The sequence below is a fragment of the Varanus komodoensis genome, unplaced genomic scaffold (assembly GCF_004798865.1).
Source record: "Varanus komodoensis strain SLA01 unplaced genomic scaffold, ASM479886v1 scaffold50, whole genome shotgun sequence".
NCBI lineage: Eukaryota > Metazoa > Chordata > Lepidosauria > Squamata > Varanidae > Varanus > Varanus komodoensis.
This window is the reverse complement of record NW_025336088.1, coordinates 2,234,991-2,256,204: the sequence shown is the minus strand read 5'-3', so window position 1 is coordinate 2,256,204 and position 21,214 is coordinate 2,234,991. Positions and strand designations below refer to the sequence as shown.

Here is a 21,214-nt window from a genome sequence, read left to right as displayed (position 1 = left end):
GACTTCTCTTACATTTAGTTGATGTGTGATTTTCTCCTAGAACTTTTGGATTTATGTATACATGTGGGAGATAAATCCTCTGTATTCTGGAGAAAATGGTACCACCTGCATCTCAAATCTTTTTGAGTGGGTGAGGAGTATCAGACATTAATCTATGCATCGATCTACAAGTTTTCTGTTAATGTTGTATAAATATATGGTATTTGAAAGTACTGGAATAGTGATAGCCTTTCTCTGCCTGTCATTTGTGATGCAGGTATTTTGCAAAGATCAGCAGGTATGTTTGTCCGAATGAAACTGGCTTGAGATGCCTAGTGAAAGATAATGCAGGAAGCATACTATATTTAAGAATGCGGAGGGGGAAATATATGAGGATGTAACATAGAAGCAGCTATTTTCTGTTGCTTCAGAACAGTCACATTTGGATGCAGATTAAAATAGCAGTTCAGAGACTGGGGTTTTTTGTTTTTGTTTTGGCAGTTAAATGTAAAATTTAGCCAATATTCAAATCCAAATGAGTTTAGGATTGTGGCCTTGTGTCCAAATCATGGGTACACCAGAAACATTACTATTTACAGCTGCTGTTGTAGAGACAGAGTATTGTCTCCTGTGCACCAGGATTTTGCACACCCAATATAGCAGATCTGGATACAGGTGACTGCACTTCAGAATGGTGTGTGTTGGATGAGAGCCATTGACGTCATTTTTGTGGTGAAGGGAGTGAATACAGGTTTGTTGCTGGAACTACTATTGTAATTGCCTTCACTGACAAAAAATAGACTAAATTTTGTTAAAAGCAGGCATTATTGTTTGCTTGGGTGATGTATAAGTTGTATATGCAAATTATGACCCATTCGTTGCATATTATATTGTGTTGTGTGAGGGGTGCAGACCCATCTCCCCAAAGCAGGCTGTTCCATGCAGTCTCCTGAAAAGGCTTTCTCTAGACTCAAATAACAGTTACTTCAATTGGCTTGTAGTAGATGGGGAGGTTTAAACTGCTTATCATTGTATAGTGCAGTTATGCCTCCTTCTTGCCAGTTAGCTGGGAAATGGGGAGATGCCTCACATAAATATGCTCCTTGCAAAAGTTTAACACGGTTGGGAAGTAGGATTTGCTAGGAGAACAAGTCCCATCACCCCTTTCCCAGCCCAGTAGTGGCAGCACTGCAGGAGTGGTGGTTATGGACGGGGGCTTCTGGCAGATAGGGCACCCATGGTAGTTTATGCGGGAAGTTTCCCATGGTCAGATGTTGCACATCCCTGTGGTATCATGCTAGCCATAATGTTGTCCATTGAATTCTGGGGAAAGTAAAAAGAACAATTCAAGGGCTACAGAGTGAAAAGTCTGGCACTGGCAGATCTTCACAGTATTTTGCAAATACTGGAAAGTGACAAGTCAAGTAAGAGTCTGAGCTTTTGATGAGTCATCCAGGAAGAGAACTTGGTAAGGCAGTTCATTGCAAGACTGAAGAGGTGAGGTACTAACATGGAAGAGAAGGGAAGAGACTGAATTCAAAGAGTGAAATGTGAGCAGGAGGAAATTGTAATAATTTTTGCCTTTAATATTTAAATATGTTAGGCAGAAAACTTATTCTGCTACCATAGTTTTCCCTATCTGCTGTACTACTACTACCATAATTTTTGGTCAAGAAGTTGTAGAGTAAACAAGTCTGGAGATAGCAGGTTGGGGAAGTGTGGGCTTCCCTGCAAATTCTTACTCCTTTCTTTCCCCCCATATCAAAAATAAAATAGTCCTCAAAGGACATGATGGTATTATAAAAATGGAAAAATGCAAGAGCTGTCCAACTGTACATTTTACTCTAAATAAACATGGTGGGAATTGCATACAGATAAGAATAAAAGTTTGTGCTAGTTCTTTATGTTGGATGGGTTCACATAGCAAGAAAAGTCATGTCCAGTTTGTGTGTGACTTAATGATGATCCATGGAAATTTGAAAAACCTTTGATTTTTGTGTTGTATGAATTCAGCTGTGCCAACAAACTATGGTTTGTTAGCGTGGTTGGATTCACATAGCACAACAACCCACCGATTAACATTGAATTCTCATGAGTGTGGGTTGTCATGTTGTGAGAACCCAGTCACAGTGTTTATATTCCATGTAAAAACACAATGTTGGAAATGGTCTTCATGTTAGTCATTGATCAGTTCCTTTTGTATAGCAGAAGAAAGAAACCTCAAGTGAATGTTAGCATTCCTTAACTTTGTGCTGAAAATGCCAGATTCTTGAGATGAAATTTTCATACTAATCCATTATTTCTGCTCAGCTTGTCACAGTGAAACCAGTTTTTCTTTGGTTCTAATGCTTATTTGTTGCCTGCTTAGTATGGAAAAGGCCTGGCTGTCTTATAAACTAAGGCATCAGTACTGAGCAGAGCTGTCCAAACTTTTTAGACCTGTCAGCATATTTAGGAATTTGAGATGTTGCTGTTGGCATCACCACAAAACACCCAATCAGCAGATTTCCACTTTGGTGTCAACCTGTCACATGTATGGATCATAGACTGTGTCTTACTCAGCAAAACTTCTGTTTTGTATCAGCTTGGACACCACAGTGCCTCTTTAATAAGGGATTGACCTGTTAGGCTAATTGATGGTGGTGCAGTACAGCTAAAGCTTCTTTTAGGTATTCATTTTGGCAATGTCCGATAGTACCTTCTTCACGAGAAGTATATAGATAGATTTTATACTGGAAAAATCTTTCTATTCACTGATGTGCACATGTATTTAAAGCTGCTTCATTGGAAATTAACAAATGGTCAGCATAAATGGATTCTTTGCACCCTTTTGCTAACTAAAACTCACCTCCAGTGGATTGAAGACCTTGTAGCATTTGAATAGATGGCAAACAGACACCATCTTCAAGTAGAAATTTGATCTTCTTTTGTTAAAGCCTATGCATAATTGCTGGAAACTTGTATGCATTTCATATAAACCTACTTATGTATGTTAAAAATCACAACTGCCTCCCTCAGAGTAAAATTAAAACAGAAATGGAAGTTTGGGTACCCATGGGCACCATGTTGGAGACCTTTGCTTGGTCACGTGCTCGCTCGTGCGCGTGCTCGCTCTCTCTCTCTCTCTCTCTCTCTCTCTCTCTCTCTCTCTGTGTGTGTGTGTGTGTGTGTGTGTGTGTGTGTGTTCGTGTGTAGCTTAGTTTAAATTATTCTTGTGATCAACTTTTTATGGTATGAGTAAAATTCCTAAAATGTACAACTGGAGTGGCGCAAAATTGTAGGTTTGAGATCTCCCTACTAATTAATCAGACAAGATTATGAAAATGGTGCAGGGGAGAAAAGTAGGGAAAGAGCTGAAATCATTTGATTTGTACGGTGAAGTGGCTTTGTCAGGAAGAAAGAAACTCCTGCATTGGGAGTGGGGAGATAGATTAATTACATTGCAGATAATGGGAAGTAAAGCAGTGGTAGTGACATTGTATTATCTTAAGACAAAAAAACAGAATAGCATTTGGAGAAGGTCATTTGAAAACTCTATTTGGAGAGGGAAAAAAATGGACCAGGGCACATCATACCAAAGTTGTGAAGAAGTGACTTACTTTTTGTAGGTGACCAAAGTTTTATTGAAACATTCTGGAAATGCCTGTTGTTGTTTTTTAAAGATAACTTCTCAGGTGAAAAGGCAGAAGAGAGTAACTGTTGCAGAAAGCTCTACAACTTTTTAAAGATGTTACTTTGAGGATGCATTTGGGCATGTGTTTTCAGATTCCTCTGAAATTGGTTTAGGTGGTTAGTCATGACCATCAGATTCTTAGTTGTCAATCCTGTGTAGGGAGGAATATAAATGTCAGGTCTTAGATATGAGAGCCAAGGATTTTTTAGATCTTGTACACTGCATGGCATTTAGAAACAATGCATTTATTATTTTTCAGATCTACTCAAAGTTTAATTCTAAGATGTATTTAAGGGAGGGTAGACTTCTTGATCCATGCCTGGAACTGTTTCAGGTAAAGCTGCTGAAAAGAAGTTTTAATCTTTGTGACAAAGGATTTCTTAACCTCTGCCCTTCATTACATCATGCAACATTGAAACAATAATCTAGGATTGGGCCACACAGAAGAACTGACTCAAGTTGCATTCACATGAATAAATTCAAATAGTGCTAAGTACTCTTGAGTTCTGAGGTATACTTGGTGTGCAACTTTATTGTCAACATCTTCTTTAAAATATGATCTGCTGAAGTGGTTTTTGTTTTTTGTTGTTGTTTTGTTTGTTCTGGGATATGGAAATCTCTGCATGCACACACACATACCCCCTATGCTGTTCTGACTCTCTGAGAAAGGAGCTTGAACCATTTAAAGGCAGGGAAATCTTTGTATCCCTTGATCTTTTTTAAAATTCATGTTACAAATTGGTTTAGCTGGTTGAGACATGTTTTGAGCAGAATAATTTAGTCAACATTTATTGCTGCAAATGTAAGTCTAATTTATATAATTTGCTTTATTCTTGAATGATAAACAGGTAATACATCAAAATCCTCTCCTTCCTTAACAGAACAAAACTAATTGCAAATATAATCCCCCCCCCCCAGCTTACTTTTATTTTAATTCACTTAGGTTGAAATTCTGTGAATACTTCCCTGAGAGTTAGTTCCAGTCAGCTGGGTAGGTCTTCTAAGTAAGTGTATAATGCAATTCTGTACACACCTATTTGAGATAAGTTCCATGAAACCCAGTGAGAATTACTCCCAAGTATACATGTAGAGGATGTATAGATACTTGTAAAGACAGAAAGCAGCACCTTCAGAAGTAATTATTATAAATGTGTTGTTTTGTACTTTGGTGTATTCCAGTTCACTGGCTCAGTTTCTCAGTATGTGTATATTGGCTAGTTGTAAAACAATAGGATCTTGCTCCTATGTTGAATCCTAAGCTTATATATCTATTATTGGTACATCCAAAATATGTTTTAACCTAGTCCCTTTGTTTTGCTAGATTTTTATAACACTGCTATCACTTACCGGACAGTTCCTAATGAATTGGGAATTTAATTTCTTACACAAGCACTTTATATGCTCATCATTACTGTCGCTCAGGAGCAAAAGCAGCATTTGTACATAATGCTGATCTGTGGTTTATGTTAACCATGGGTTTTGTTTTGTTTTGTTTTTTGCTTGAGCCATTAATTGTCTTACAGAAACCAAATGATTGCTTCCTTCTGTCATATTTCTTTTTATCCTGTCTGCTTCTACCAGCCTTCAGAGTGGGTTTATTTTAATTTTGTTCTTGCCCAGGTGCTTCTGTTTCAGGGCATACACCACCACAAACAAATCAGATATGAGCCATATTTCTGGATTTAGGCATCACAATAAGCCATGGTCTAAATAAATCAGATCTCTTAAGCAAATAGGCCATAATTTTGACTTGAGTTTTGTGGGTGGTAACAAATTATGGGTCGTTTGTAGAAATACATCAAGAAACAACAACAAACTAGATTTCAATAAAGCATGCCATGGCTTAGTGTTTTGTGTAAAATAGATCACAAACAATTATGAACAGATTATACAGAGAGCAACTAAAGTAATGCCTTTAGTTCATGCAACAATAGATACAACTATACCATAACTAAAATTTGCTAACATGTAATATCTTTTTTAATCCAGGGTGAAAATTGTTTGAATGAAAATTATGACTGCTATAAAAACCAAGGCAGTGGTAATGTTCTTGGGGAGAAATGCTTGGTTTTTAAGATTCTAATTTTAATAATAGTTTCTGAAGAAAGCAGATAGCCTTCTGTTGTTCAGTTTTAGTCCAAATTGATATAAAAGAGGTCCTCCACTGTAATATTTGTACCTAATTTGAAGCAACTTAATAATAGATATGGTATTGCTGGTATTCCATGTTAAGCTTGTATGCTATACATTGTTCCATTCTTGATAAAATCTAGAAATGATTCTTTGATAACCTCAATTATTTTTCTAGAATGTGCACAGGGAATATAAGTAAAATGGTACAGCCATAATTTTAAGTTATTTTAATCAAATTAATTCTTGTAAAAGAAAATACTTAACTTGAGGGGGAAATGGACTCAAGTTGGTCAGTTGCATTGTTTGATGCATAAGAGATGTGTGCTGGGAGCTTGCATTGTCTCATCGGAGCAGTAATGGAGAATGCATTTTTTCTTGCTTGGTCTCTCCTAGCAGAGAAGAAGAACATGTATAATACCATTATTTAAATGGGTGGCACAGCTATCTTTAGAATACTGCATACAGATCTGTCATCCCATCTAAAGTAGGAACTGAAAAAGCAAACACAAGGCCATTAAAATGGTCAAGGCCTTGGAGTACTTTTCTGTGAAGAAAGCTTAAAGACTGTAGGGCTTTTTCAATATAGGAAAAACATTAAAGGGAATACAATAAAATTTTCTATGGATATGGACAATTGGGAAGAGCAGATTGATAGCTTTTCCTTTGATCAATACTAGAACATATGGCACCTATAAAAAAACCCTTTGTTTTGCTATACTTTTATTGAGACAAAGCTCATTGATAAAATAATCCAGGTAAGGACTAAATCATTTGTACGTCTGACCTTACTAAATGGCCATAGCATTCCCAGATTTTGAAGAGCTTCTCAAAATCTGAACTAGCAAGATACTCCAATTGAGCACAAGCATTGGTAATGCTAAGTTCACATTTCTGGAACATACGTCTTCAAAATTCTGTAACAACCAGCATATTTCATTATTTTTTTTTCCTTTCTCCATATAGGAGGAAAGTTTTAACTTGCATTTAGGATCAAACTAGCTGTGGGAGATAGAACTACTAATTACATAATATTCCCCCCTCTCTTTTCTATGGAATTCAAGGAAATATAGTCCTTGCCAATGGCAGAAGAATAAGGCCGTTTCTCATGATGAGTTGTGAAAATTGAAGGACTTCTTTTTCAAAGCTTTCTTTGTGTAAGGGATTTTATTCAGGGTCAAGGCGATGAAGAGACTTTGGGTTTAGGTTCAGTTTTGTTTTACTGGAGAGAAAAAGCCCTTTCTGAACTAGTTTTGTGTTTCAGTTTAGTCTTGCTCTTTGACCTGACCACCTTCTAGCAATAGTACTACCAAATCAGAATCTTGCCTTCATTATAAGACTACCTGCATGGTGTGGAATGCTTTGCTATTCATGGCACTGCTCTCTCCTTTCCTGACGCTATATTTCCTTGTATCTTCTCCTAATCCTTTGGCCACCTATTTTTACTGCTTTGACACCAGTGTCATATGGTTTGTTCCTCTCTTCACTGTATTGCCCTTTCTGCTTAAAATCCTGTTCTTCTTTCAACCTGTTAGTTCTGATTTTGAAGGAAGTTTCTCACTTTCGCTTGGGATATCTTGTGTAGCCTTCTACTGAGACTTCAGTTGATTTGTTGGATTGGAAATAACATGTCATTGCACAGGAATGTGAGGTGAACTTCTAACCAATAGAAAATGAATTGTGTGTAGTAGGTGGCATGATGCCTTTTAGCGGCCGTATGCAATCTGGAGCCATGGGCTGCAATCATGCAATCCTCCTCAGCCCAAGTGGCTAGCCATTTTCCTGGTTTCCTCTGATGGAGAAGTTACAATTGTGGTGGTGATTGCTGCGGGTTGAGAGAGGCTTTTGCCCCCCCCAGCCCCCTGAGGTACTCCACACTTCAGCAGACAGGGTGGAGAGGCATGCTGTGTGCATATGTATTAACAAATGCATGAGTGTGGCTCCTGGGTTCCCCACTAACCTTTGAGGCCAAAAAGAATGTGTACCCCTGCTTTTTAGCTTCACTGATTCTGTACTTCTAAAACTTTCTCTGCTTTATTTTTAGGCTGCCCTCTGGCGAGGCAGTAGAAGACAGCAGAGCTGGCCTCTGCAACGGGAGAGGCTGGACTTCCCATCTCTCTGTGCTGAATGGCTACTATGGCGCCCGCTCTCACTGACGCAGCAGCTGAAGCTCACCACATCCGGTTCAAACTGGCTCCCCCATCCTCCGCCCTGTCTCCTGGCAGTGCCGAAAACAACGGCAACGCCAACAACATTCTTGTCACCACCAACGGCACCAAAAGGAAAGCTGAGGATTCCAGCCTAGATTTCCGAAATAACCCTACAAAGGAAGAGTTGGGAAAGCTGCAGCCCCTGGTGGCATCTTACCTCTGTTCGGATGTGACTTCTGTTCCTCCAAAAGAGTCTTTGAAACTACAAGGGGTCTTCAACAAGCAGACAGTCCTTAAATCTCACTCTCTGTTATCTCACCCCTTCTTGAAAAATAGTGACCTTTTGGGAAGGCAGCCAGTGTTGGAGTTTTCCTTGGAAAACCTAAAAACCATGAGTACTAGTAGCCAGACCCCTCTGCCACAAGCACCTGTCAATGGCTTGGCTAAAAAATTGGCTAAGAGTAACAGCTCTGACCATGAAAATGCAACTTCTCTTAATGGTGGGAAACGTGCTCCTCCTTCTGCCACCCTCCAGGATATTGATTCTCATATCCCTGGGGGTTCTGATTTGGGAGATATGAAATCAGGATTGACCAATTGCACTCTTCCACACAGAAGCCTTGATGCAGAGCATGCAGTTCCACGTAGCAATAATGGCACTGCAACTAAGCCTACCCACAGTTCCCAGGAGCAACAGCATGGGCTTGAAGCAGGTGGAGAGAACAAGTTGTTGTCATTCTCTGCTGTGCCTTCTTGTTCTGATGGGAGCAGCAAACCAGAAGAACAGAAGATCTCTTTGCTACAGAATTCTTTTAGCACTCTAGAGTCAGATATAAGGACAAGGGTGCTGTTGCGGCGGCAGGCTGACATTGAGAATCGTGCTCGCAGACTGCAAAAGCGCCTGCAAGTGGTGCAAGCCAAGCAAGTAGAGCGCCACATCCAGCAGCAGCTTGGTGGCTTTTTGGAGAAAACACTAAGCAAGTTGCCAGCATTGGATTCCTTGCGACATCGAAGTCAGCTGATGCTGACGCGCAAGGCAGAAGCAGCTTTGAGAAAAGCTGCCAATGAGACAAGTTCTTCAGAAGGACTGAGCAGCTTCTTAAGAAGAGACTCCATCTCGGAAGAACTGGAGCGGTTTACCGCCAGTGGAATGGCTAACCTGAGATCTTGTGAGCAAGCATTTGACTCAGATGTTACGGATAGCAGTTCAGGTGGGGAGTCTGATATCGAGGAGGAGGAACTGACCAAAGCAGACACTGAACAGCACCATGTACCGCTGTGAGTAACACCTCTAGAAGCAATTGCCTGGTGTGGGGAAAGGCAGTAACAAAAATTTTATTTTAGGTTTAGAAAGCAGGTTTCTTGTGAGAGGAAGATTAGCTATCATGAGGAAGAGGGATAGCGTCTAAATATAAGCTAAATGTTTGCTTGAAGAGAATAATGTTACTTCTTCACCTCTAACTCAGTTAATAGGTATTAAGATAGCTGAGAAGACACAGTCACCCTCACCCATACTTACTTTGCTTTTTACGCAAAGGGAGTATTACCTCTCTCTTTAGCTTCCACTCACCTACTCCCCTATCTGTGCTTTCTGACTTTGAAATTCTGTTCTGCTCACAGAGGGAGTCAGAATAGTTTATTGTGTAACCATTGCCAACCTGTTGCACTCCAGACGTGTTGGACTGCATCTCTTGTCATACCCAGGCGGCATGGCAGAGGCCATCCTCCAGGATATGATGGGTTACAGCCCAACATATCTGGAAGGTCCTAGACTCTCTAAGGTAGGTTTTTTTCTTTTAAATTACTGAATATGGCTTTGGGCACTTAGCAAAAAGGCAAAAAAGAGGCTGAAATGTGCATAACAATGCACATTGTAAAAATGCGTATACTGGGTTTGATTCAGATTTAGTCAACCTCATAGTAGAAGTTGTTGGGACTTAAATTGGTCTTGACTGACTTGTCCCATGTGATTTCATTGGGTGTATTTTAAGTATGACTAAGTCAGTTTGTAACTTGCAGTGTTTGGGACCTGTGCCATTTATTCTTCTACTGTTACATTTAGGAATACTGCAAAAAACTGAGAGTGTTAAGACGGAGTTTGTTGGAGTGATGTTCTTGTTTAAATTGTTGAATGCAAGCTGTTACATGTGTAAAACAGCGATAGACAACTTATGGTCCAAAATATATGGAGGGCACCAATTTTCACAAGCCCCAGCCAGCTTGGCCAGTGGTCAGAATTTACAGGAATGTGAGTGCAAAGCATCTGGAAGGCATGAGGTCACCTACCCCAGTGTAAAGCATTCTAGCTCTGCTGAAAGTGGAATCCTTTCTCTGGTATCAAAGGCCTGAATAGCTCTGACATGTGAGCATACCTTTGTCCAGTAATGTCCTCATGGATATTAATGTCCTCTTTTTTAATAAATAGCAGGAGTAAGATCAATATTCACTGTGTTGAAGTGAAATGGGAGGGGAAGAGATGGTGTTAAAGGAACAAAGTGTGATTATGGAATTGGAGAAGGAAGAGAAAGAAATGTTTAGGAAAAATGGCTCAAGGAGATGAAAGCAATGTTTGTGAGCTGGTAGCAACTGGTTGTGTTGAAGAGAACAGTTACCTCTAATAGTGTATGATGTCCTTCTATCTATCTGTGCAGACTTCTACCTGTGCAGTTCTTTTGATGAATCTGTATTTTTTCCAGGTAGCTGGACTGAAGATCTCTGCAAATGGCACAGAGATCCTTATTTTAAAAACCTACTGTTCCAAATCATTGCTTAGCATAACTCTTCATCGGTGCAGACTTAGGTCTTAATATATTTTATGGTGTTGACTGGTGGGAGTTGTAATCTCTAATAACTGGATGGTGCTGTATTGGGAAAGCCTGATCTACACTGCCTGGCTATGGCTTTCTAAAGTTGTAGATAAGGGGCTTTCCCAGCTCTGCCTCAAAAGTGCAAGACTGTATGCATGACTAGCATGTTGTCTACCACTGAGCTACATAGAGCCCCTCCCTGTAAATAATCTCCTATAACTCCATAAGTCACAGTTATCACATAAGACTGAACTATAGTACTTAGTGGACTCCTCTGCATCAGGTATCAGTGCTGTTCTCCATACCATCTGCAAATGACTGATTGGTTTTAGCAGCAACTTGATCCTTTTCTGCTGCTCACAGTATGCTTTTATATGAGAAGAATATTGTATTAACTGTATGGAAATCATTCATAGGCCTGGTTTGCACGTAAGAACTCATGGACTGTTTTTAACCATAGGTTGTGGAGGTCAAGCACAAGTGAGCTGCCTCCTGACATTTGCCCAATTCTGGTTTGCTAAATGGGGTTGTTGGGTTGATAGTTGTGATGTTTGATCCTGGTATTCTGGGTTCTTGAAAGTTAACCCAGAGTTTTAATCCATGGTTTATTGGATTAAAACCTGGAGTTGATTCAATTATCCAGAATGTTGAGTTTGGATGTCACAACTAACAACCTAAGATCTTTTTGAGGATTAAGCAACTCAGGGTTTAAACTCAACAGTAAACCAGAATGCTGGCTTCAAATGTCACAGCAGGCAGCCCAGGAACTCTCCCTACATGAATGGTGATTAAGCAGGAAACAACACACTTACTTGTTACCCAGAAATTGCTATTAGGTATGAGCTAGGTCGTGGTGTGTATTGTTTCTCAAGTTCATCGTTTGATTTCTGAAAGTCATATACACTGCCATCACACTGTGATGTTTATTAAAATTAAAATAAACATAATAAAAATATGTCTGACGTAAAAGCACATCGAGGGGAAAATGGCCGCTACCTTTCTAGTTGTAAGGATCTGGCTGCAGGGCTTTTCTGGTTTAATCTTTCCCTGCGGCTCCCCCCCCCCCCCCGCCCCCAGCTTCCAGAAGCAACTGGCAGACCGTTTTGTATATGAGCTTAAATTTGGTCTGTAGTGTTTGGTCTGTCATTTAATCAGTTGCATTTGGTCTGTCATTTAATCAGTTACATTTGAGTAAGTTACAGGCTAACTGTTAAGTCATATGTACACAACTTAATGTTTTCACTTGGTAAAATGTGATAGGCTAAGCTATCTCTTTGAGGGAAGGGATTTACATGGAGGCAAGTGTTTAACTGCCTTCATAGCCACAGTTTATATCTCTGCCTTGGTGATGCATGTTTGCTACTGTTAACACATAATGGAAACAAACTGAGTATTAAATAATAAGACTGTCAAATGAATTATAAAATATTTTGGAATGTTAGCCTGGAGAGGCTTTTTGTGCCTCAAGTTCACATACATTTGCAGTTTCTTCTGAAAATGGCGGTCTTTCCCCAACTTCTAGTGCCTTCTAGATGTGTTGGACTACAACTCCTTGGTGGTGAATGTTAGGAGTTAAGCGTTCAATAAGCATGAACAGCACCAGCTCTGGGGAAACTGTATTACTGCACTTATGCGCTCATTTGACAACTTTTCCAATTGAGTCTTAATCAAAGCAGGTCACTTTTATCACAACTAGATAGCATTGTAGCTTTACATAGTAAGTAAAAGTGATGTAAGCATATGCTTTTCCAAGAATGCCAATGACTGGTATCTTTTTAGCAGCCATTGGGCAAGCAGGAAGAGCCTCTGTGGCTAACCTTAAAATGTGGAAAGGCTGATGTGGGTGATGAGTGATCAGATAATATAGTTCCCAAACTGTTTAAGGCCTTAAATGGCAAAAGCAGCACTTTAAATTGGGCTTGGATACACACTGGAAACCAGTGCAGTTTACTTACTTATTTCTCCATGCCTTATCCCATTGGCTTTAGTTCTCTTTTTCCTCTCTGCTTACTTTCCTAGGATTTCATAGTCTCTGTAGCATCATCAGCTTCCCTAATACGATCTTACGTTTGGAAATGATGCATTTTATGTGTGTGTATTGTTAATCAATTCTGTATTGTCAAGTTTTTAAGTAGTGTTGCAAATTTTAATCAGTAGATTAATCAAGTGAATCTTTAGCTCAGGCCTGTTTTTAAAAAGAGAGCAATGGCTATGCTTGAGATAAAATGTCAAGGAATTAGCTGAATGAAAGTTCTTTTCTTTCTTAACGATTTAATAAAATAAATGATCAAAGTATTAATTTGACATTAATATTAATATGCTTCACAAATATTAGCTAATGTCATATTTTTGTGTTTTGAAGTTGACCATGTTTAAGGGAGGAAAATAATATAATTTCCACTTCTTTTTCTTTTAGTTTTGAACTGTTGTTATCAAATATTTTAATTGTATTTTATATTATTATGTAACTTTTTATAAGTCATCCTGAGGCTTGTGCAAAGGTTAGGATAAAAATGTTTTAAATAAAATAATATATAATACAAAAGTTATAACAGAACACAATAAAATACTTGTCCATTTAACATACATAGCTGGAGGATATTTGATCGATGAATATTAAGCTGGAGAGACTTTGATGAAGAGAAATGCTTTATGAGATTTGTATACCCCCTAACTGGTGATTGGCTCAGTCATAAAAACCAAACCAACCACAACAAAATAACTGTTGTTGTTACTGTTAAATAACTGCAATTAAATAAATAAAATAATACAAGTGTCAAAATAATTAAATATTAAAAACACTGAGGAAAAAGCAGTTTTTAGCATTTGGCTAAAACTTACAACTGTCTTTTCATGGTGAAGTATTGAAGGCATGGTGAAGGCATGGGTAGCTACATTAAACTGCTCACACAATCACTAGAGAGTAGGCCGGAGACTAGGTGCTTTCCCAGATAACTTGTCCTAAGTTGTTTTGGGTTTTTTGTATTATTACAAGTACTTGCAGTGTGGCCTGACAATATAGAGTGGTACCTTGGCTCATGAACACCTTGGGTCACAAACAAAAATTTCATGAAAATTTTGACTTGGGTCACAAACTCTGCTTTGGGTGGTGACCAAGATCGCAGCCATCTCCCCCCCCCCCCCGAGTGGGGAAATGGCCACGATCACAGTCACGTTCGTGCAGGGAACGCATGCGTGATCATGGCTGTGTTGTGCCCGTCTTTCCTGCAGGAGCACACCTGTGATCACGCATGTCTTCCCTGCATGAACGCAACTGCGATCCTGGCCATCTCCCCACTTGGGGGGGGGGCTGCAATCATGCTGGTTGGGGGTGGGGGGAGATGGCTGAGATTGTGCCCTTCTTTCTTGCAGGAGTGCACCCATGCCAGGGTTTCTTTGAGAAGCACCACCCCAACATAAATGAAATGGACAGAGTGTTGAATCTGATGAACAATAACGTGGTCTCTCATTTCTGGAGGGTTATGCAGCTCAGGAAAAAACAAGTGACTATAGACAGATTTTTCACCAAAATTGTCCCTGCAGCTGAGAGACAAAGAGAGGAAACCCCTGAAAGAGATCTCCCCAATGTCCTTATGGAGGGGGACTCTTCCTCAAAACAATAGTCTCCCCCCCACCTAGGTTAGTGTTCTTCACTGTACTGTACTGTACACTACTTTGTTACTTTGTTGTTCTTTGTCACTTTGTTTCACATTTTTCTGATTAAAAAAATAGTTACAGAACAGATTAACCTTATTTGCATTGAACTTTATGGGGAAATTTGACTTGGCTTGCGACCAAAAACTGGCTTACAACCACTTTCAGAGGGACCAGAACGGATTAACCTTATTTACATTGAATCTTATGGGGAAATTTGACTTGGGTCACAACCAGAGTCGTGGAACGGATTAATTTTGTGAGCCAAGGTACCACTGTATAGGCATCTGTACATCTATTTCAGTGGAGGGATTAATATGTTGGTAATAAGGTGGTCCACACAGCAACTGAGCTGCTGCATTTTACTAATTGCAATTTTCAGACTAGTGTCAGGAGGTACCACATAGCATATGTTACAGTAATCCAGTGTTGATGTTCCCAATGTTGAAACATCATGGCACGGTTAATTCTTTCCAAAGTTAATTTGGCTGTAGGTAGCATACCAGCCAATGCTGGTTAAAGTCACTTCTGGATACCTAGTCACCTCAGGGACAAAGATGAATTCAGGAGTACCCCTAAGGTACAAACCTGTTTGTTTAGCGGGAGTAGAATCCTGTCCAGAACAGATTTTTGGACAGTCTTTCAGACCTAAGAACTTCTCACCTACAAGGTCTCTGTCTTGTGAGGATTCAGCTTTAGTTTATTGGCTCTGATTCAGCTCTTTACTGTATCCAGGCACTTAAAGTCTTCTACAGCTACACTCTATTTGGATGTTACAGGCATCAGTTGGCTGATTACATCATGTTTCCAACTGCTCCAATAATTGCCTCTAACACAGGAACATTGGAAGTGCCATATACTGAGTCATGCCATTGCTCCATCTAGCCTTCTGTTATTGACATTGGTTGGCAGTGGTTCTCCAGTGTTTCTAGCAAGAATTTTTGCAGCCTTACCTAAAGGTTGAGATGCAGAGAACTAAATCTGGGACCGTCAGCATGGAGAGCTTCTTTACCACTGATCTATGGGCTCCTCCTAGATGGCTTCATGAAGATGTCAAATAGTGATGAAGACAAGGCACCCCACATTTTAGTTGTTAGAATGCTGAAAAATGATCCCCCCAGGATCACTATGAATATTTTGCAAGGAGGAATGGAACCATTGAAGTTTAACATCAATCCATGGAGTAGATGCAGGAGGAAACCAGTGTTGGATAGTATCAAAAATCAGTGAAAGATGGAGCAAGAATAACATGGTCACTGTTTTGAATTTTTCCTGCTAAAAGCTATCCTTCGAAGCAACCAGGACTGATTTCTTCCAGATTCCTAGGCCTGAATTAAATTAGTTGATAGCACTAGTTGAGTTAACTCCCTTTTCAAGTGAACAGGTCAGTAACAAGATGGCATACTAGCACCTCTTTGTTTTGTTTGATTAGTGTATTCCTGATATTTGCTGGTCTTTTTACTGAATTAACAAATGTTGATCTTCTAAAGAGTTAGATTTTGGGGTAGTAATCTATTTACAAGAGTCTAGACTCTGAAGCCTTCCCCCCTCTGGGGTCTTCTAGATATTTCAAGTTAGAACTCTCAGCAGCCCCAGGCAGCTTGCCTGGTGGTCAGGCTTGGTAGAAACCCTGGTCCAGAACATATGGCAGGTGGGCAGCAGCTTGGATAAAAACCTGTGAGTAGCTGAGATTCATTTCTAGTCCGTTCAGACAGAGTGAAATGAGTGGTCACATATTGTTGTCCAGTGTGAGGCAGTTGTGCTACACAGGATAGAGTAGTCCTGGGAAATTTGGAGCGGCGCAATAGGGATAAAATTAAAGGAGAGCATTCTTTGCTTTCTGGCATTCATACCAGGAAGTAAACTGATCTGGACCAATTTATTAGTGCTTCCTGTCTATATGTATCAGGAAAAGTAGGAGCCGTTCAGTATTGGTCACTAACTTGATGGAAACTGGTGCCTTCATGACTGAAGGGTATGGATTCAAACCCCGTGAGTGCTACATTATGACAGTTATGGTGCACCCTAAAGCAGTGTTTCGAAACATGGCCGTGATAATTGAAACTGGTGGTGGTTTAGCTCATCTGGAGGGTGCCAGGTTGGGTAAGACTGGTCTGAGCTCTTGAGTTTTATGAAGGGTTAGAGTTTCGTGAAAGCTGTCATGCCTCATATTCCTGTGCTTGAAAGAGTTAGGTAGGGAAGCTTATTTTTAGTGTGAGAAATACAAAAATACTGGAAACGTGACCCCAAGTAAAATGTGTTAAGAGAGATGGTAGAAGAGCTTTTCCTTTCCCTATAAAACATTTTCTGCTCTACCACTGAGTGGCGACCCTTCTGTCCCATCCATCATTTCTGTTTCCTTCTCTAACAAATAGGTATGGGGGGTACTAGCTCTGTTGTGGTGCTGAGTTTGACTTTCAGGATGGGAACATGGTGCCATTTCTTCCTTGCAGGGAAGTGAAGAATGGCATATATGCAGTGATGTTGTAAGGGCAAGACTTTGAAGGAGACATCCAGAGTCCCTTTCAGCAGAATTAGGAGGAGGGCTCTCAAATGCATCAGGGCTGGCTTTACCACATTGTGAAGTAGTCCATGCTACCATCTGCCTCTACTTAGGTTCATTTAAGTCCAGAGACTAAAATTACCAAACAGCACCTCTGCATACTTTTCAAGTGTGATAGAAGTGCTTTGAACATGTTTGCTGCATTCTGAGGCATTTTTATGGTAAGGCAGCATGTGTTCAGATTGCTTCCATCACATTTAAAGCTCTTTCCCTCATACTTCTCATAGCAGGTATGTACTGCATGAGGGTACATGCTGATTTTTGTTCCCTATGTATATGGTGCAGGATTGCATTAGAAGAAGTGCTATATTAAAGTGATCTCTTTCCTTAAAAAAAGTAGGGAGGGGTGGGGCTGATAGTTGTTGTTTTGGTTTATCATAGACATGCTTTGGTTACACACAGCATTAGTAGCTTCAGTATTACCAAGGAGAAAATGTCATCTCTGAAAGTTGTAGATGGGATTCTAAAATGTTACTAAATATGAAGGCTCTGAGAGCCCAGAGCTAGTTTAATTATAAGGTCTTGAGAAGTTGAATAGAAATATGGCATAGTTTTGGCAATAAAGCATTGAAATATGACTAAACATGACAGAGACAGTTTCTCCTTTTGACCAAATATGCTGAAGTAGTGTTTTTAAATATGTATCTGCTCAGCAGGATTTTGTAGATGTAACCCAGGCAAAATTTAGTATCAAATGCAATTTATTTTAGGGAGAGTTGAGCAAGTATTCAGATCTCCCTCTTGTTGAAATAAGTGAGCATTACATGCTTGATTTTAGCTTGACTGTGCTATTTAATTGTTGTGTCTTCTTGGTTTTGTGTAGACCATAACACTGTCCTGGTTCACATGGTCTCAGGGTGCTTTGTGACATTTGAATCTGTCAAAGGTGGTTGGTTGAGAGACAACAGGGGAAGGTGGTTGTCATGGTGCCATATATTTGGAAAAGTATACACTTTTATGCATACGTTTACCATACATGGTACTTTGATGTCCAAATTGGCCAAGCAAGGCTCAGCACAAGCTGATTGGGTTTTTAAGTACGGGCCTGTGTGTAGCTATCTTTGATAGGCTGCATGTGCAAAAATGGTTTGTGATCGTGTAGAGCGGGAGACAAGCTCAGTTATCATAAGACCCACCATCACTGACCTGTCCTTCACTTTCCAAGTATGGCTCTCTCAATCAGGAGGGGAGGCTATTTACATACAGGCTGTCTTTCTTAACAGGTGCTCAACTTGTGAATAGTTAGGGTGGTGTACGTGCATAATTCTCCTTCTGCTAATTGTTGTTCACATGATGTGAGCCCTTCATTACAGCTAATGCTGTTTCCAAAGTTTGATTAAGCTGGGAACAGGTTGCCAAGAAAATGGGGGCAGTTTTGGACAGCTCCACATCAGGGGCCAAGCAAGCTGGTAGGTAGTGAGGGCGAGGGGTAAGCAAGCGAAGAGGATTGGGTCTTGTCCTACTGGTAGGACACAAATAGAATATGCAGGGATTCATCTAACTCTATGCAATGAGTTTCTGTAGGGCTCAGAGCTCTTCGGGATTCTGCATTGGGAATCAGTTGGAATCAAAATGTCTTAGGAATGGGGAAAAGTGGGAAGGTTGTTCTTCGTGACATCAGGATCAGGGCAGATGAGGTTTGTGTCTGCATAGAGCCAAACTTGTACCATTCTAGAGCTCTGGGTAGGATGTTTGCACTTGCAGTTCTCTTTCAGGTTGCTATCTTTAAGCATCGTTATGTGCACATCAGGGCATCTGTCTTTGGCCTTAAAATCAGCACTTTAGCATTTTGGTAGCAATTTTGATTTGAGAGTTTTGCTTTTTCCTTTCCACAGACTGTAGGCAGACTACTTCTTTCAAGATGACAACATTGTGTCAAATAAAGTTAAAATATATATGGGTCAGACCCTATGGACATGGCCTGGCTTTTGTTATATTTTGCATAATAGATCAGAAAGAAAGGTGGTGCTGGTTTTGTATTTCATATTTAGTGCCAGCAGTGGTTAAGATGCAAAAGGTATTATTTCAACTTGGGATTTGAAGAGTTTGGATTTTAGAATAGTTTGAGAAAACATGAGCTTTTATTGTACTGCAATACAGATTTTAGTTCTTAGGGCATTCTTTCCCAACCTGGTGTCCTCCAGAAATTGTGGATACATTTCAGTGATCCTGCAGCCTGAATGATCATTGTGGTAGTCTGTGTCAGGGATATCTTAACTGGCTTGCAGTATAGTCACAAGTAATGCTTGCGTTACTGATATTTTGGGAACAGCTTTGCAGGGGACCTTCTTCTGAGCACATGGTAGTAAAGTGAAGCTTCAGTTTTCAGTCAATATCCTGTGTGTTGCATATGTCCAAAAAGTTGCATAAAATACTTCAGTAATTCATTTTTTTCTGATTTCTCTCTCTCTCCCTCCCTCCCTCCCTCTCTCTCTCTTTTTAACGGAGGAACAGTAACATACAGTCCTAAGAGCTCAAACTAGAAATAGTCAATGTAGGATTTTTGGAAAATTTTGAATTAAGCAGTTTTCCTATGCAAATCAAGTTATTTTGACCAGCGTGATTTGACTCAAAAATGTTCTTTTGCACCAAAGAATGATTTAATGTTTATTTTGGTTTTTCTTAGTAAACAACAACACTAAAAGAGAACCCTGCCCATGTTCATTTTTTATCCCAGTGTAGCTTGAAATATTTGAGGGGAAGAATTAAAACACATTCAATATCATTTAAATGTTATGTTCTATAGAATGCAGTAGTACGTCTTAAAACATTAAAAAATAAAGGTACTGAAAACTATGGTTAAAACTCATCAGCTCAGAGAACTGTGCTTGAAATACTACCAGTCATCTACAGTCTTGAACTGTCTAACTTGGCTAATACATTATTATCAGTTGGCATCCATTTTTTGTTACTTATGAACGGAATTCTTTGTGACATGCACATGGTGGGCATGTCGTGAGCGGAGCCGGCTTGTGTAGGAGGTCAGACTAGATTGCCCGAGAGATCCCTTCTGACTCGCTCTGTTTCTATGTATGGCAAAAAAATAAAGCACTGGAAAATGTTCCGCTTTGCATCAACGCTAAGATTACTATTGGTTGCTTACTAGCTTTCTGAACCATAATTTGGAAGCATAATTCTCGGTCATGTCTAAATTAATGATCTCTGTCATTGTCAGTTAAGTGCCTCATCACCAAAGGAAGATGTAAAAAAGGTGTTGTCAGGAAGTCATGTAAAATGAATTTCTGAATTAAAACTTAAATAGCTGTTTTCAATGTTTGTATACATTGTCCTGTAAGTATGCTTCTTTTCCACCTTAGTGACAGTCTAAGGATCTGAAGCACACTGCCAATAGCAGATGACAACGAACTCTATAGACAGTGTTCTTTGCTTGCTTCAATGAGACGAGTGTCTTGTTTGCACTGATGATTTTTTTCTGTACTAAAGCCACACGTCACTTAATTCAGAGTGTAGGGATGGTTGTTCTGTACTTTCACTAGGAACAAGACTGTAGGGACCACACCCTCTGCTCACAGCCCAGTTGGATGCTTCTAAACCAGGAACATAAAGAATCAAAACTAGCACAGGAAGAAAGCAACTGTTACAGCAGGGTATGTTTTGGAACTGTTGGCTTTGTTTTAGGCTGGCCTTGGATGACTAGGTTTCATGCTGTATTTCGTAATGCAGAATTATCTGGAATGTTGGTCTTACTGAGATATATTTTTGGTGGCTGAGCTTCAGTGAAAGTTACTATGCTTTTTATCTTGAAATGTTATAATGTACAGTGAGTGGGAAAGTGGGAACCACAAATATTTTTATTTATTTATTTAGAAAGCTTCTATGCCGCCCCAGTCTATACTGCCCCATTCGCCGAAGACTAAATTATTAATACTAATAATTTAGTATTAATTATACTAAATAATACAGCATCCCATATTTTTCTGGGTTCATCACTTTGCATTGTTTTGTCCTTTAAAGCATGCTTTTTAAAATGTGTTATGGATCAAGCAGTCATATATCATACACTCTTAGTTGTGGGCATGTGAATGCCTTCTGTGCTCTTCATGCCATTTGTAACTGCTGTCTAGCCCACTGCCATGTACAGAAATGGGGTCAGTGTGCTACAATTAGTAAACATTAGAGTTGATCATATCCACATTCAACCATAAAGTGTCTTGAATATTACTGAAGAAGTCTAGCTGAACAGCTTTTCAGAGTGCCTTTCTAATTAAATGAGGTAAGAACCACACAGCAATTCAGG

At 39.7% G+C, this 21,214-nt stretch overlaps 1 protein-coding gene across 4 annotated transcripts in view; it reads left to right on the top strand.

Moving 5' to 3' along the window:
* KANSL1 (KAT8 regulatory NSL complex subunit 1) overlaps positions 1-21,214 on the top strand; it is a 156,251-nt gene that overhangs the window by 24,184 nt on the left and 110,853 nt on the right. For all 4 annotated transcript variants that reach the window (XM_044446969.1, XM_044446970.1, XM_044446967.1 and 1 more), the window contains one exon: positions 7,827-9,210. In XM_044446969.1, the coding sequence (XP_044302904.1) occupies positions 7,910-9,210 (1,301 nt within the window). In that variant the 5' untranslated portion in view covers positions 7,827-7,909. The remainder of the gene's footprint in view (positions 1-7,826; positions 9,211-21,214) is intronic.